We start from the raw sequence: 16,853 nt of genomic DNA, 5'->3' as shown, positions 1-16,853 counted from the left end.
AACAGGAAAAGCTTTAGTAGCACAAACATGGCTCCCTTCAGAAGTCTTTGACTATAATTGAGTAAAGAAGGCTATATTGTATAGATATGAAGTAGATACACAGAGAGAGAGGGGGAGAGAGAGAGAGAGAGAGGAGAAAGAGAGAGGGGGGAGGGAGGGAGGGAGGGAGAGAGAGAGAAAGAGAGAGAGAGAGAGAGAGAGAGAGAGAGAGAGACCGACCCCTACTGACAAATGTTTGGGCAATATTCCCAATTCACATTAAGGAGAGAATTATGAATAAGATTAGAGGATTTAGGACGGAAGTGGTTAACACCAGAAATACATGATAAGAAGCTTGGATGAAATTGTGTTACAATATTTTATCGAATTTTGCCATCTTCTATTTCTGAAAGCTGCATTCCTTGCAAAAGATTACTTAGCATCATTGAAATCTAAAAAGATCAGAAAAGGATTATAAATTGGAAAAGGACCAAGAAGTTGTCAAGTGTTGATTGGCAAAGTAACACTGAAAGGAAAGGCAGATATATATAAAAAAGATTGCATAGGAAATCTTCCTGATCAGGAGGCAATGAGATACCTACTATACCTGTGTAAACCAGGGCATATGCTTCCAACACATTCAGCATTATGCTATACCTGTGTAAACCAGGGCATATGCTTCCAACACATTCAGCATTATGGGGATAATGGGCATTCAAAGATAGACAAATGATTGCATAAGGCTGATAAAGTAGAAGACATCGAATAGACAATTTAATTCTGCCTTGGCATTTAAATAGAGGACAGGAGCAACAAAAAGATTTCTCACTAAAAGAAGTTCAGAAACAGCCAAAGAAGGAAATAAGGTTTGGGAGAATGTGAGTCACAAAGATAAGTTATTAAAATTAATCCTAAAGTTACAAAGTATATATAAATAAAACTTTTCTGGTAGTTAATGTTAAGTATGTTGATCAATTCTAAATCAAGATTTTTTTTTCCCTCTTCCCTCCTTTTATCCCTTGGAGAAGCAAGTTTCACACAGACTTTTGCAAATAAATGTGAGTCAATCTGAAATAATTTGCATGTTTATTAACTCACACTCCTACACACAGACTAACACTCCTGCACACAGACTAAACCCCATTTATTTTAGTTACTCAAGTCCATCTAAACTGTATTGTCAGTTTTCTTTCAAAGCAGGTAAATATGTCAACTACAGAGAAATGTGGTACAAGGTTTGTGCTGGCAAATCAAATTTTGACTCATCCATAAATCTTAATGTTCTATTATAAGGATTAGGTGGAGATAGAAATAATTTGCATTGTCTTACACTCCTAAGAAGGTGGATTATGATTTTAAAATAATGGATATTAATTCTTTAAAATAAATTATGCAGCTGAAACAGTTACTCCCTGGAATAAATTTAAGTTCAGTCCCTCAGTTTAGTTTCTTCTGTGTCATAACCTTGAAGCAGAATTAGCAAGCTTTAAAATTTAATCTATAAAAATAAAAATGATACATTTATAACATGTATTATTTCTAAAATGGAAAAAATACTTGCTAAAAATATAGCATAATTAGGTTAAATCTTCCTTAAGAACCAGGAAACATATGGTACCTTAACACAAAAATATTTATAGATCAGAGATTTCAGCATGAATTGCATAATGTGTTACCTACATGAGGCAATTTAATCATTATTATAATTACATCTTATCTAGATTCATGGACAAAGGCTGTTGTAAAATTTCATTTTTATTTCACTATTAATCTGAAAGTAGAATCTACACTCTCTTTATTGAATCTTTCTTTAGAACTAATATTGGATACAAAAACATTTATTATCTATTACCAAAAAAAAGTGTGTGCGTCCAGCTGCCACTGAGACACCACGAAGTCTGCAGTCTACAGCAGAGATTCTCCAACCCCCCACCTGTGGACCACCACTGGTCCACAGCATGCCAGAAACTAGGCCATGCAAACAAGCGAAGTCCCATCTGCGGGATGCAAGCAGCACACGAAACCACACCCCCTCCAGTCTGTGGAAAAATCTTTCTCCACGGAACCGGTCCCTGGGGGCTGCTGGTCTACAGCACAGATATCTACAACTTGGTAGAGCCCACATTCTGATCCAAGAGAACTCATTGCGGGCCGGAAGAAATTAAATCTTACTGAAGGTGCCAGCTCCGCCTTAATGTCATCTATGACAATTTATTACAGGGCCTAAACATACAATTTATAGAATTATTAATTCATATTTCTGTTTGTAATAATACCATATCCTGGGACATGCAGATCAAAATTGAGCATTTATGGAAAAAGGAATCCATTGTTATTATCAATCATAATTGGAGCCTTCAGAGCAATACCTAAAGGACTCTGTATTTGAGAATATTAACTTTATTCTACCTGAACACCCTAATTTATTTATTTTTTAAAAAAACCCACCTTGCTTGGAACTTCCTACATTCTTGGAACTATCTACATCCTACTTTACAAAATGATGGCCCAAAATGATGCCGATTCTGTGAAGTATTTAGAGAGAGCTGTAAAACACTATGAAGCGGTATATAAGTCTGAGTGCTATTGCTATTCTTAGGAGCTACCTTAATAATTTTTGAATTACTAAATTTTCACCATTCTTAGACTATGACTCAAATTACTCAACAATAATAAATATATATACTAGCAGCTCTGTGAGATTTTTCTTGTCCCATTGGTATTAATGCCATCCTTTGCTGGTAATAGTTTATTATTCTTTTTGTAAAAAAGAAACTAAATCCAAACAAAAATATGGCTACATTCAAAAAGCTAGAGGGTCTGTCGTTACCCATTTTTTTTAACAAAGGCACAGCAAGGACAAGATTTCATTATGAAAGAAATAAGTAACAATGAAACAAAAAAATTTACTATAGAAATGACTGATGACAAAGGACTTATTTTTATAAACATGAATACACACACACACACACACACACACACACACACACACACACACACACAATCTCAGTTCACCAGTACATATCTATATTATTATCAGTTTCCTAAATGGTCATATAATAAGATAGCTGCCCCTCTGTCTGGCATTTCTCTCTCTCAAATCATAGATACATTTGTAACTCATAATTTTGTTTCAGGCTTCTGATATAACAGACACTTTACATCAGAATAAGGCTGTTAATCTTTAAGTTGCTACAATCTTTAAGAGTTTGTGATCAATTAATGCAGCAACTGAATTTCTTTTTATTTAGCAGTAACTTTTTAAAACAACTATTGTTTCCAACCTATCTTTTTTGACTGATTTCCAAGACTACAACAATATGGACTAAAATTAATTAATTTTATAGTGTGCCCTTACAACTGCTAAGCAATAATTCTAAGAAAACAGTTTTTATAAAAAGCCAATTATAGAATTCTAAAACTTAGAAATATATTTCCTAAAATTGGTCCATTAATCCATTTAGTCCAGTAAAAACAGGTATAATAATTTTCAGAGATTTTCAGAAGCAGTTCTCTGGCCTTAGCCAGACATGACAGGGTTGAACCCATTCCACTACTGAACTCTACAAGTTTTTTTTAAATAGATAAACCGCTCTTCATATTTATAAAGATAAAGGTTTCCCCTGTCCAGTTGAATCCGACTCTGAGGGATGCTCATCTTTGTTTGTTAGCTGAGGAAGCCAGCATTGTCCAAAGACATTTCTGTGGTCATGTGGCCAGCATAACTACTGTATATGCTGAGGGTCATGGAATGCTGTTACCTTCCCACTGAAATGGTACTTATTTATCTAGTCACATTTGCATGCTTTAGAACAGCAAGGTGGGAAGGGGCTGGTACAAGTAATAAAAGCTCACCCCATCACGCAGCTGAACAAGTGACAAGCTCAGGGCCTAACTGCTGAGCCATAACACCACTCCTTAAAGAGGGACATATTTAATTTTCTATATAATGTATTGGGCTTGCTTAAACAATATATATCTTAAGTTGATGTTACTGCTAACTAGTGCTGGGTTTAAATAATTTAACAACTGGTTCTCTGCCTCACCTTCCCTCCGCCTTGGTTGGGGTGAACTGCTTGGGGGGGTCGGCTGGGGGGGCAGGAGGTCCCAGCGGGGGTGGGTTGGGGCAGGAGCTCCCAGTTGCGGAATTACTGGAGGTACCAGCTGGGGGATGGGGGCAGGAGAGTACAGTTGGGGGGCTGCAGGAATCTCGAACTGGGGTGATGCAGGAGGATGGGGGGGGTCAGAAGGTCCCATCTGGGGGAAGGCAAGGGGGTCTGGCTAGGGAGGCGGGAGGGCCGGGATGCCTCCACAGAAGAAAGCTGCTCCCCTGCTGGCCGAGCCTCTTATTCATACCGCGATCACGTAGGATTATGTACAAAGAGTGCCAAGCAGGGGGCTGGAGGGGGTTGGCTGGCGGGGGAAATCATAGCCACCACTGTCTCCCTTCCACAGTGCTGCCCCATTGGCACTGGCAGAGACGGTGCCAGGATAGCTGGAAGGGGGCTCTGACGGGGGCAGCAAGCTCCTGCTGCTCCTGCTGCTCTGAACCCCTCAATCGGCCAGCCACACAGAGAAGCAGGAGTAGGGGGCAGGGTGGCCGGGGGTCTGGAGCTGCCTCATCTGCCCACTGGCTGCAGCTAGCACTGCCTCAGCAGCCCAAAGAGGCAGTGGATCTCGCGCAATGGCTGCCTAGCCTCGTGGGGCAGTGGCGCCTGGGCAACGCACGGGGCTGGGCAGGAGGTGGCAACAGCGATTCCTACATCTCCAACTGCAACCATCCCTCTCTTCAATCAGTCGCCCGCTAACTCACTAAGGTTCCAGAACAGCTGGTTTCCTTTCTCCCCAGTCCCGGCTCTCCCAGCCTTGCATGCTCTCTTTTTCCTGGGCACGACCTACTGCAGCACCTCCTCAGCCGTCCAGCTCAGAGGCAGTTTCTCTGAATTGCTGGTGTTGGGCGAGGTGGGGACTGCTTTTTGTCTTCTCCTCTGGATGGCTTCAGAAGATCCCCCCTCACCTGCCCACCCACCCTCTTCCCTTTTACTCCCCTTCAGAGCCCTCTTCGCAGCTCTGCCCACACAGCCACCAAAGCAGCAGGTAGAGCGCTGGATCTAGAAAGCATTTCTCTGCCACTGTGGAGCTTAAGAGCTTGCCCCACCCACCATCACCCAGATACCCTCAATTCCCAAACCATTTCTTTTCTAACCTTCTTTCCAGCTCCTCTATCACTTCCTCCACTGCCTTTTCCAATTCCATAAACAAAAGAAGTTTGTGGTACTAAAAAAAAGTTCAATCAATTCCAACTTCTCACAAAAAAAGAAAGATCTCGCAAAGTTGGAATTGATTGAACTTTTTTTGTTTGTGGGACTGCCCATAGCGGCGGAGGAAGTGATGGAAGACCGTATCAGAGCTGGAAAGAAGGTGTTGCATGGGTCCAATTGGGGGCAGGAAGGGGGCACGCATCAACCAATTCTTCAAACTCAAAAGAAATTAGCTACTGGTTCTACTGAACCGGTGCAAACTGGCTGAATCCCACCACTGCTGCTAACGTTGTTTCTATTGGTGCATGAAAGCACTAATAGATCATGTCTGGTGAAACATTCAAATTCAAGTTTTTTCTGTTATCAAAGTTATCTGATCATTTTCAAATATCAGTTGGAAGTAGTGTTCAACAATTGAACTCTACCACTATCATAAACACCTTTGTATACAGAACTGACAATCTGTGATGACCAAAAACTTTTTGTACTCTTCAGGAGTCTCTTTGACAGCAATCTTTTTGACCATACAAGTAGTCCTTGACTTACAACACTTCACTTAATAAATGTTTGAAGTTATGATGGACTTGAAAAAGGTTACTTACAACTTATGACTTATCTTCCATATCACCCCTGTAGTCAGGTGATTGAATTTTGGGCACTTGGTGACTGGCTCACATATACGAGTGATTGCAGCATCTTGCAGTCAAGTTATCCCATTTTGCGACATTTTTCCAACCAAAACATCCATTGAAAGGGTAATTTTAGACTTACAATCATGTGATTCATTAACAGTTGCAGTGATTAACTTAACATCCATCATAAAAACAGTGGTAAAATTGAGTCTGATCACATGATAACTCAACTTACAATCACAATGGCTTGCAATCAAATTGAAGACTACCTGCAGTTTTCAGTCTAAGTGGTATAATGACCAAAGGTTGATTAAATCATTTCCTTCTATTTGAAGAAGGAAGCATTTGGAAACAATCATGCAAGTTTTAAAAGAGAGTACCCCTTCTTAATATTTTGGCTGAGATCAAGTGTAAAACAGAGCAGTCAATTTCAGCTTGATTATGCAATTATGTAATCAACCCATCAACTGCACTCCTTGCCCTCCAAAATTGGTGAACATAATATAATTATGAACCTGTTTAAGATTATTATACCAGCAGATATGGTAAAGCTGCCATCATTGCTATTTTACTTTATCTTGCAGGTGTCATGTGAAACCACAAGCTTTGGCTACATAAAGGTATTAGTTGTTAAGACACCACTTAATATGCGATATCTAGATAATACACTGCAACTGTACAGTACAGTATTTATAAAGTAGAAGTGGGAAAACAATATCAGTAGACAGAAGTTTCTTTCTTCCAGACCCCTGGCAGGAAATGTACAACTTTACAGCCCGAAGAAGTTGGATTAAGGCTCCAGATTATTTAAACATACCTAAATAAACATCAAGTATCTGTACTGAGGATTATACATTTTCATACAGCTTCTTTTTTTTAAAAAAAAAAAAAAATATGTAAATACAAAAAAAAAATCTACTCAATTCTTGCAGATCAGTTCTGGATTCTCTACCTAAACATACCTTAATTCATATTCATTTAGTTTTAATTGATTGATTTTTTAAATTTGTTTTCTCAGAGTTCTACAATATTTAAATTGGTATTAAATGTTTATAAAATGATGTCTTAGATGAAATGTTTTGCGATTGAAACTGGAATGCAGGAATTGAATACACATCATTTTTTATTAAGAAAAAAAATCAGATTGTGTTATTCTTATCAATTTACTCAGACTAGTTGCTTAGTTATCTTCAATTCTAAAGTTTATCACTTCCCCCAGGAGGTAATAGAATTACAGGGATAATGTTCTCCATTCATTTGAATCACTAAAACTAGGTCACACTGACAGGTGGCCCTACATAATATCTTTGGGAACAGGAATTAGACAAGAAACTGCTTATTTGAATAAACAATTCTAACTGGAGTTTGTCCATGTGATTCTGAATGTGATAGCACTTAACACTTTGTACTGAGGTATTGTGTAGATGAAATTATCAGTTATCAGCCAAGCAATCCTGTACACCAGTGGTTCTCAATCTGTGGGTCCATGACAATGTTGTCACAGGGGGTCCGTGAAGGCTTGAAGAAATGTTATGATTTAAATCTTGGGTGTCCGTGACCATGGTCTGTGGCCACAAAAGGTATTTAAAGGGGGCCTGTGGTGAAGAAAAGGTTGTGAACCGCTGTTGTACATTAAGATAAATGTGCAAATCATTCAACAGTTTAGAATAGTTTCATCTCATGAAATCAACAAAAGCATATATACTCATAAAAAAGAGAAAAATCTAAAAATTCATCTAATGCAGGGGTGTCAAACTGCTGGCCCACAGGCCACATGCATCATACCGAAAAAAAGTCATGGTATGTCGTAACATGTCACGTGATGTTGAGTTTGACACTTCTGATCTAATGTATGCTTATTATAACAGGGATATATGGATGTCATATTGATATTTCAAAAACCTAATTGTTACAATATCTCTGTGAATTATTATGGACACTGAGTGATGTGAAGTAGCAAGTAAGCAGAAAGTTCTAGAAAACTAAGTTACATGTTTCATTCAAAAATCAAATTATATGTTTCAAAATAATGCTGGAGGCCTCATATAGTAGCAGTATTTCATTGAGCCAATAGATTTTTAAAATATATTTATTTTGATTATACTTGTTCATGGAAAATACCTGGAAAGTTTAATCATTTCAATCTTTAAAATAGCATCTGATAACAGTCATTTTTTTCAACCACAAAACAGGGATATGAAAATAAACCCAGAAACTATCAGTTTTATGCATTAGCTGTTATATAGTCTATTATCATTTCTCTGTACAATAACCAATCTCAGACAATGAATTTTTATCACAACATCACTCAGGGTATTTTTTTAATCCTGTCTCAAACTATTCACAGGCAGCTGGCAATGCTAAATCATGTTTTAAACAAAAAACAATCCACATTTTGGAACAGCCCAGTGCCACAGCAGCCTGCCAATACCCACATTTCGATCTTCAAAGATTCCCCTGCCCAATAAAATAGCGCATTTCCTTCACTGGAAATCAAGGCAGTATCTACAGATATGCATGGATGTTCCCAGTTAGAACAGCCTGATTTACTAAGCGATGCGAATCAGCTGAAACAGGGTGACATCATCTAAGAATTGTGGGTAATATGAACAGATCTGTGCGAATCCCACTTGTGAAAACGCCCTTGATAGCCGCTTCGGCTACACCACTAAACACGCCCACCACACAGCGGCTCCCCCCGAGCTCAGCGCTTATGCCCGAAGACCGAAATACAGCCAACTAAGGCGTAGGCTTTCCTTACCATCCACCAGTTCGTCGAGGCTGGAGAGCTTTCGACTGCCATCGATGCTATAGATGGCCCGGACGCCCTGGGGCAGGTTGACGTTGTCGGACAGAGACCTGGTGAGCTCGATCAGCAGGGCGTCGAAGGAGCGGAAGCGGTCACTGGAAATGGGATAGACCAAGCCCTTAAAGTATTTGTCCCCGTTGCGGTAGAAGCGCGCCTTTTTGGCTTTCTTCTCCGAGCTGAGGGCCTGGAGGGTGCGCGTGCGGTAGAAGCTGCAGTGGGCGCTGTGCGCGGGGCTGGGGATGAGCCCGTTGCCTTTGGGCCCCGAGCTGCTGCTACAAGTGGAGCTGCCCCCTCCCCGGCGGGAGCTCGAGCGCTGCTGCCTTTTGTCTCGCTCCTCGAAATGCTCCAGCTCAATGCTCCGCCGCGGGTTGGCCATGGACGGGCTTTGGTCTCCTGCAACCCCCCCCCCACCCGTTCGGCTTTCCAAATGAAACTCGGGATAATAATTTTTAAAGAACACCCTAAAAGCCACCTCTTAAGCCCCCTGCCCACCGAGACGACCCGGAGTGGGTAGCCCGCTCAGCATTCCACCCATACAACGGCAGCAACAGCGTTGGGTTCTTCTGCGACTCGGCGTTCACACGACCCTTCCCCCGAGATTCAGCAGCAGCAGCAGCAACAGCCCTGAGCTGTACTCGGGACTCCGTGTCCATCAGGAGGGCGGCAGGTCGCTCTCTGGAATCACGCGCGCGCGAGCACCGAAGCGGGGCCCCCGAACGCTTTCGTGGAGCCGCAGCTCAGCATCTCGCAGCCCGCGGACAGCCGCAAAAACTGAACACGAGCAGCAGCAGCAGCTGAGGGATTCCCGTTATCAGCCGCTGAGGCTCCGACAAGCCCCGGGCGGCTTCCATCCAGTTTTAAAACACGAAGCGGAGAAGATGCAGCTGGCGGCGTCCCCGTGCAGTAATTCCGTCCTCTCCTTGGAGCTACCGAGAAAGGAGGTGGGGACGCCGCGGTCTTTCCGTGGCCCCGCCCCCGAGGGAGGGCCCAAATTCTAGCCAGAATCTCGCCCGGCTGCTGCACCGCGCTAAGATAACGGCGGGAGAAGGCGAGCCCAGTGAGGCGTTTTGTGCTTTGGTGCGTCAAGTAGAGGAAAGACCCCAGCCGGAGCTATCCAAGTCCCGCTTTTGACGAAGCAGTGGCGCGCCCGCGCAGGCGCATGCACGACCCAGCCGGCGGCCCTAGCCGGGCCAGGCAGGTTTCCTTGCCAGCAATGTACCGCCGCGAGCGCCCCTCTGCAAGGAAAGCTGCTGGGATGGGGAGGAAACAGGCTTCCTCTCGCTCCTTTCCTGTGCCTGCAACCGCTTCGGATGCCAGGCGCAGAGGATCGAATCGAAGGAGCAAGCGACAGGGACGACCCGGAGCACTAATAGCTATGCAGTGTGTAACGGACAGCAGCAAAGATTGCTGCTGGGTCCTAAAATAACTTGCTTTCTACTAAGAGCTCTATAATCAGGCCGATTGTTTCCCTTGTCACTTTAATCCATTGGACTGGCTTGCCTAATGCGCAAATTCACCCAGGATGTTCACCAGATCGTGATGATAGATTCAACAATAACAACAAAAATAATTTAAAAAAAACCCTCTTGTCTGAACTTACTATATGAACATTTGCCCAATGCACAAATTCATCCAGGATGTTCATCAAATCATGATAGATTCAACAATATCAACAAAAACAATTTTAAAAAAATCCTAGTATGAACTTAACTCATGAACGTAACAAGAGTTTCACTAGATGTACTTTCCCTTAATCAATTTCATTCCTGTTATATGCTATATGTCAGGAGATATTCTGTCATTTCATTTCATTTGTATATCATTTCATTTCTTTTGTATATCTGCAGACTCCTGCCACATGTTTTTTAAAATCCCCTTTTTAATTTCTCTGCCCATCTTTGTTTTGTTTACCGTTATTTGGCAAAAGGTATTTGAACATTTCAAACTTCACATATTTAATAACCTTGATCTAAAAATTATTGTTACTGCTGTAACATTTTGTTTATTTACATGTAACATTTTATTTATTGTTTTTATTAATTTACACTTAAAGAGTAAAACTTGTATAGTATTTTAAAAAAAATCTGGTTAATGTTGTATATGAGAATGTCCATGGACAGCAATTCAAGATGATAATCTAAGCATTAGAGTCAAGTACTTCTAGCAGAAATTGCTACTGAGCAACATTTAGCTCCAAAGGTATAAAAAAGATAATTATGTTATTCCTTAGTATATTATTCTGTTTCTACTGACGGGGAAATGCTTATGACATGGGTCCCCAACCTTTTGATTCCACAGACCATCAGCACCACGAACGGCTTTGGTGGTTTGGGTAGCGGGGGGGGAAACGGTTTTGCACATGCAACCTAAATCCCGTAATGTGCAAATGAAGCTTTGCAGGCTCGTCCATTGCTTCAGCAGCCCAGTTCCCAATGGGCTGTGGCCCGGTAGTGGTCCATGGCCCAGGGGTTGGGGACCCTTGGCCTAAGGGATTTTCTGTTTTAAATGTCAAAATTCTTTTGTTTGCCTTTAATATTATGCACCATTTCATACAGGTCAGGACAGAACCTGGTGAAACAGACTGCCTCCAGTTGGCAAAGGAGTGTGTCAAGGCTGCATATTCTCCCCTCATTTACTTATACTATATGCTGAATAAGAGAAGGTAGATGGGAAGAAGAGAGCATGGCTTTAAAATTGGAAGAAGAAACCTAAGCAGCGCTGGTGACATTACTTTGATAGCCAAAAATGGAAATGTCCTGCAAGCTCTAGTAATAAAAGTCAAGGAGCACAGTAAAAAAAAAGGGGGGGTGTTACATTTAAAACCAAACTAATCACTCTTGGAGTGAGGCAGGTGGTTCAGAAATACAAAATAAAAATGAATAATCACAGTGAAAAATGAAGAACAATAGAACAATCAGCCTTAGAATTACCCATGAATATATCAAAGTGGTGGGTAGCTTCTTTCTTTTAGAATCAATCATCAACAGTAAAGGAATGGTCTAGAAATAAGCCACAGACCAGCGCTTGGTACAGTGCCAGGAAGGCTATGAAAAAGATATTCCTGGAAGGCTGGCACTCTTACATATTGCCCATCAATAGACATGTAGACATAAACAGTATCTACATACTGTGCGAAAGAGACAATCAACAAGCCAAAAAGGGAACAAAAAGATCCAAACACCACATTAGCAATTAACACACAGATAAGCATAGATTAACACCAAGATTAACATCAGACCAACAATCAAGAAGGAAACAATACCCAATCAAGGAACTGCCAAAAAAACATTAGCCCAACCAAAGAGCCTCAAAGACTACCCCTACCAAGTCCCTAGAATATAAATTGAGAGCAAACCCCACTCCTTACTAGCACTGATGGTATTATCTAGTTTGGGTAATGAAAAGAACTGTGGTAGCGCAGTGGTTAGAATGCAGTGTTGCAGGCTGACTCTGCCCACTGCCAGGAGTTTGATCCTGACTGGCTCAAGGTTGGCTCAGCCTCCCATCTTTCCAAAGTCAGTTAAATGATGACCCAGATTGTTGGGGGCAATATGCTGACTCTGTAAATTCCCGAGAGAGGGCTGTAAAGCACTATGAAGCAGTATTTAAGTGTAACTGCTATTGCTATTGCTATTGAAAACAACCAAGGTCAGAGAGCACTCGGCATCCTTCAGTGTTGATAGACTCTACTTATCAAGGAGCATCAAGGTTGTGAGATGTTGCAAGTACATCAGACAGTTGAAGAAGAAAAAAATGAAAAAAAATATTAGAAGAATATCCGAAGGACAGTGAAAAAGATGCATTGAAAGCTAGTTCACCATGAAGACTTACTGAATACCAAAGAGACCAATGTGGTCTATAAGATCAAAATGAAGAACAAAAATGAGATGTGGCAAGGAAAAGTATTACCTGGCTAGTACATAAAAAACTAACAGATAACAACAAGACCTAGGAATGGCTAAGAGCAGGAAAGTTGAAGAAAGAGACAGAGGGGCTAAATCTGGCTGCATAAGACAAGACCTTAAAAACAAATGCATATAAAACCAGAATTGAGAAGAAAGCAAGAGACAGCAAATGCCGCCTCTGCAAAGAAGCTGGAAAAATGGTGGACCATCTAGTTAGCAAGAAGATTGTACAGATAACGGATGACAAAGTAGCAATTTAATGTACACCGAAATATCTGCAAGAAATTCCATTTGCCTGCCAGCAAGAACTGGGGGACCCCAAAATAGACAAAGTAATAAAAAATAAAGAAGCTAAAATATTCCGGGACTTTAGAATTCAAACATATAAGCATCTGCTACACAACAGTCCAGACTTAACAACTGTTGATAAGACAAAAATATCTGTATAGTGGACATTGCACTAATTGGAAAGAGCAGAATAGAAGACAAAGGACTGGTGAAAATTAAAAAAATTAAAGATCTGCAAATAGAAGCACAATGACTGTGGGAAAAGAAAGCAAAGGTAGTATCAATAATAACAGGACAATATCATCATCAGTCAGTTGCACAAGCCAGCTTCACTTGAAACAGCTTTCATGATGTGATTATACCTTTAATATTATTAAGCAACAGCATCTGCCTAGCCTAGATCTTTGGGAAGGTCTCAATAGGTGGACAAAAATGCCAAATCTAGTCTAAACATCTGTTTGTGCAACCAACCATAATAATAATATAACTTTGCTTTTTTACATCAGGTAATAAAATGTTTTGGTCTGGCTTTCTTCATAAGATTTTTTTCGACTAACCATAGCAAAATCATGTACTTGCAATATTTATTATCCCCTTTGTTCCTATGATTCTACCTAAAATTTATGCTCATCCAGTGAATGAGACAATATTAAGTGGACTTTGGCTGCAAAATTCATTTCTACCAGCACCATTCAGTGCACTCTAACATCAATATAGAAGTTAGAAATTAGAATTTATACATTCTATATTAACTTTGTCTTGGTAGGTTGCAGTTGTGTTGCACTGTTATTCCCATCACTTCCAGTTAGCAAATATCGTATTTGTTACAGATTATAGAATTGTAATAATTGAAGTTCACAAAGTTGGAAACAGGCTGATAGATAGTAGTCTGGGCATTAAAAATTACTTACATATAATTGTATGTCACAGGGAAATATCCACAATCAGACATTTTTTCCATATTGAGCCCAAATGACTAATTCCTGGGGAAAGTACATAATATTGGTTGTTTATAGATTAATTGTCTCTTCCCTTGATGGAGATATTTGCTCGCATGACAAAATGGAATGCTAAGATTCCTAATCAGGATAAATAAATAGGAATTGCATAATACTTTTAATGACAGCCCTCTGACCTTCAGGATGTGGATAGGCTAACAATAGTAAGAAAAGCATTTTGCACTGGCAACCTTGGCTCTTTTATGACTCATGGACTTCAACTCCCAGAATTCCTGAGCCATGCTACTGAATATAAGGTATTTTTTTTACGTCAAACAACATATATAATAACACAGGGAGATTTATTTGATGACTCAAAAGCATGGACATGGAAGACAATTTGGCAAAGAAAGAAAGGTAGAATAAGATTGAAGAAAATTAGGATTTTGACTTACTAGTGAGAATTAAAACAGAATATTCTCAAAATAGATAAGATGTGTACCTTGAATATTAGAAATTGTTATGAGTTGAGTTAAAGGATACTTTGGTTATTTAGGACTTGGAAATATAAACAATAGTTAAATTTGAATATTGAATATTGAATATAAAGGCAATTAAAATATATATAAACTAGAAATGTATTGATGAATGTAACAAATATGTTTTTATTTAGTGGTAATAATAAAAATTATTAGTTTAAATATAACATAGTAGATATTAAGAGAAAAAAGAGGAAATATTAAATGTTGAAATAAGAGAAATTTTGGTTATTAAATTTAAGATATTTGGAAATTATCAGAAAATAAGAATATTATATTGTATTATTAACCAGCTGATGTAAGATCCAGGGATGAATCGTGATAAAGGGAATAGCGGTTATTTAAAATTTGGAAACTTATTAAACGTTAAATTTAAATATTCATGGGAAACTAAAAATTGGGAAAAACTTACCAGGACATTGTTTGTCTAAAAAGATTGAATGTTAAAATGACTAAGATATGTATAAACTAAAAATTATTGATAAATGTAAGAAAGCTATTTGTATTAAATTGATATAATAAGAATTGTATTAATTCAAATGTGAGACAGTAAATACCAAGGGAAAAAGAGAGGAAATATTTAATGTAATAGTTTGTGATTTGTACTAAGGAAATTTGTATGTTATTGAATTATGAACCAACCCAGCCGCCATGCTGCTTTTCAAATATGTAAATGTAAAACTGGAAAATCAATAATTTTTTTTTAAAAGTTACTTTAGGATTTTAGAAACTGATTTTAGAGAAGACTAAAGATTCTAAACAGAAGGGGGAAAAATACAGGCCTTGATGTCAGTTAATACTATGAATTAAAAACAGCATAAAACATAACACTGAAGGTATCAAAAGAGATATTTGAAGAATGGAGCCAGAAATCAGTAATTATAATATCAACATTATCAGTAATGATGTCAGTTTCCATGATTAGACTATGTCAAAAAGAAGTTAATGAAGGAATGGCAGATATGGAAGAAATTTTACCTGACAAGACAAAGTACTCAAAGTGGAAATAATGATAGGCCTGGAGAAGGTTGTTTACTTGATATACAAAAGAAAGTGGCTAAAGCATTAAAAATGTAAAGAAAAATATAATGATAAACCAAGAAAATGATCTGGAAAATACCTTTGTTGTCCTCAGCTCAAGAAGTGCATTATTAGAAAAAAAGAGGGGCAAAGATAATTGATTAAGCATTTACAACATTTATAAATTTATTTATTAACCACTTATAACATTTTCTAGCCCAGAAAAATGGGGAGATTAAGAAGAAATTAAGAGAACAAGTGACTGCACTGGGATTTAGTTTTCAATAGTTCTCATGTGTACAATTAAGAGAAATATTTAATATAGATTTAAAAAGTAGCAGAAGTAGACTGTGATAAAACTGAACCTGAATATGAATGAAATATAACTGATGAACGTATGATTGCTAAAATGTATAAACATTGAGATTTGAAATGGAGAAAGAGTAGGTTAAAGAATATGTGATAAACGGGTTACATACTTTGGTTATAATATTCAAATTGATCAATAGGAAAGATAGTGGTTAAAAGATCTGAAATTCACTACAATTTAAAAGAAAACGTTTTAAAAATGATGTACCATTTGCATATGACATCAGAAAAAGTCTAAGATGTAAAACAGTACTTCTAATCACTATTGGAAATGGGGATTTTATAATGCATTGTGGACTTCTGAAAAAGCAAAAATGTACTGGATGCAAATACATTTGGTGATGTAAAAGTTTTAAAAATTAACATTGAGATAAAACCAGAACCTTTCTTCCTAGGCCTTATGGGTAGTTAACTGGAAAAGTCTCATGGATTATTGGTTTCATATAAAAAATGCAGTGAGGCTATTAAATACACAAAGATGGAAGACTACAGAAACATCAATAATGGAGGAATGGATTGTGAAGATGGCTGAGTTTTCAGAAATGGTTAAACTGACCTAGTTGATTAAGGAGGGAACTACACCTACTTTTATAAAAGACTATAAACCCTTTATAGACTTTTTGCTAAAAATGGATAAACATGACCTGTTTGAGATTTAATAATTTAAAATTTGTTTATGGGGTAAGGAAATTATGATATACAATATGAGCAGGGAGAGATGGTAATTGCTATGTTTGTAACTGCTGCAAAGAAATAGGAAGTCACTTGTTTAGATATTCTTTTTCATTTTTTATTATTCTCCATTTTTTGTACCCTTTTTATAATCTTTTGTTTCTTCTTTTCTCTTTCTGTAGTTATTAAAATCTTCATAAAAATCTTATTATTCATAAGAGAGTTGAAAATTTTTTATTTTTTAACATACAAGCATTTATAAAAATACAATAAAATTTTAAAGTAGAAAAAAAAAACAACCTTACCCTCCCTCCCACCCCCAACCCCCCTCCCTTCACTTCCCAGAGCAGAATACAGGGTTAATAATAACAAAATTTATAATAATTAAGAAAAAAGAAAAAAAAGAAAAGAAAAAAGAAAAAAAATTATCGTAATTAACCT

The 16,853-nt window shown here is 38.5% G+C and overlaps 1 protein-coding gene across 2 annotated transcripts in view; it reads right to left on the bottom strand.

Annotated features, from left to right (window-relative positions):
* Positions 1–13,547, bottom strand: part of LOC120320204 (serine/threonine-protein kinase DCLK2-like) — a 48,473-nt gene extending 34,926 nt beyond the window's left edge. The window contains exon 1 of one of the 2 annotated variants that reach the window (XM_039369734.1): positions 8,634–13,547. In XM_039369734.1, coding sequence (XP_039225668.1) covers positions 8,634–9,057 — 424 coding nt within the window. In that variant the 5' untranslated portion in view covers positions 9,058–13,547. The remainder of the gene's footprint in view (positions 1–8,633) is intronic. The other variant, XM_039369733.1, reaches the window with a different exon arrangement.
* Between the last annotated feature and the right edge of the window lie 3,306 nt (positions 13,548–16,853).

This window comes from Crotalus tigris, unplaced genomic scaffold, assembly GCF_016545835.1.
Source record: "Crotalus tigris isolate CLP2741 ecotype Arizona unplaced genomic scaffold, ASM1654583v1 scf7180000021211.141993, whole genome shotgun sequence".
NCBI classification, from domain to species: Eukaryota; Metazoa; Chordata; class Lepidosauria; order Squamata; family Viperidae; genus Crotalus; species Crotalus tigris.
The sequence above is the reverse complement of the archived record's forward strand: the minus strand, read 5'-3'. Positions and strand labels throughout refer to the sequence as shown.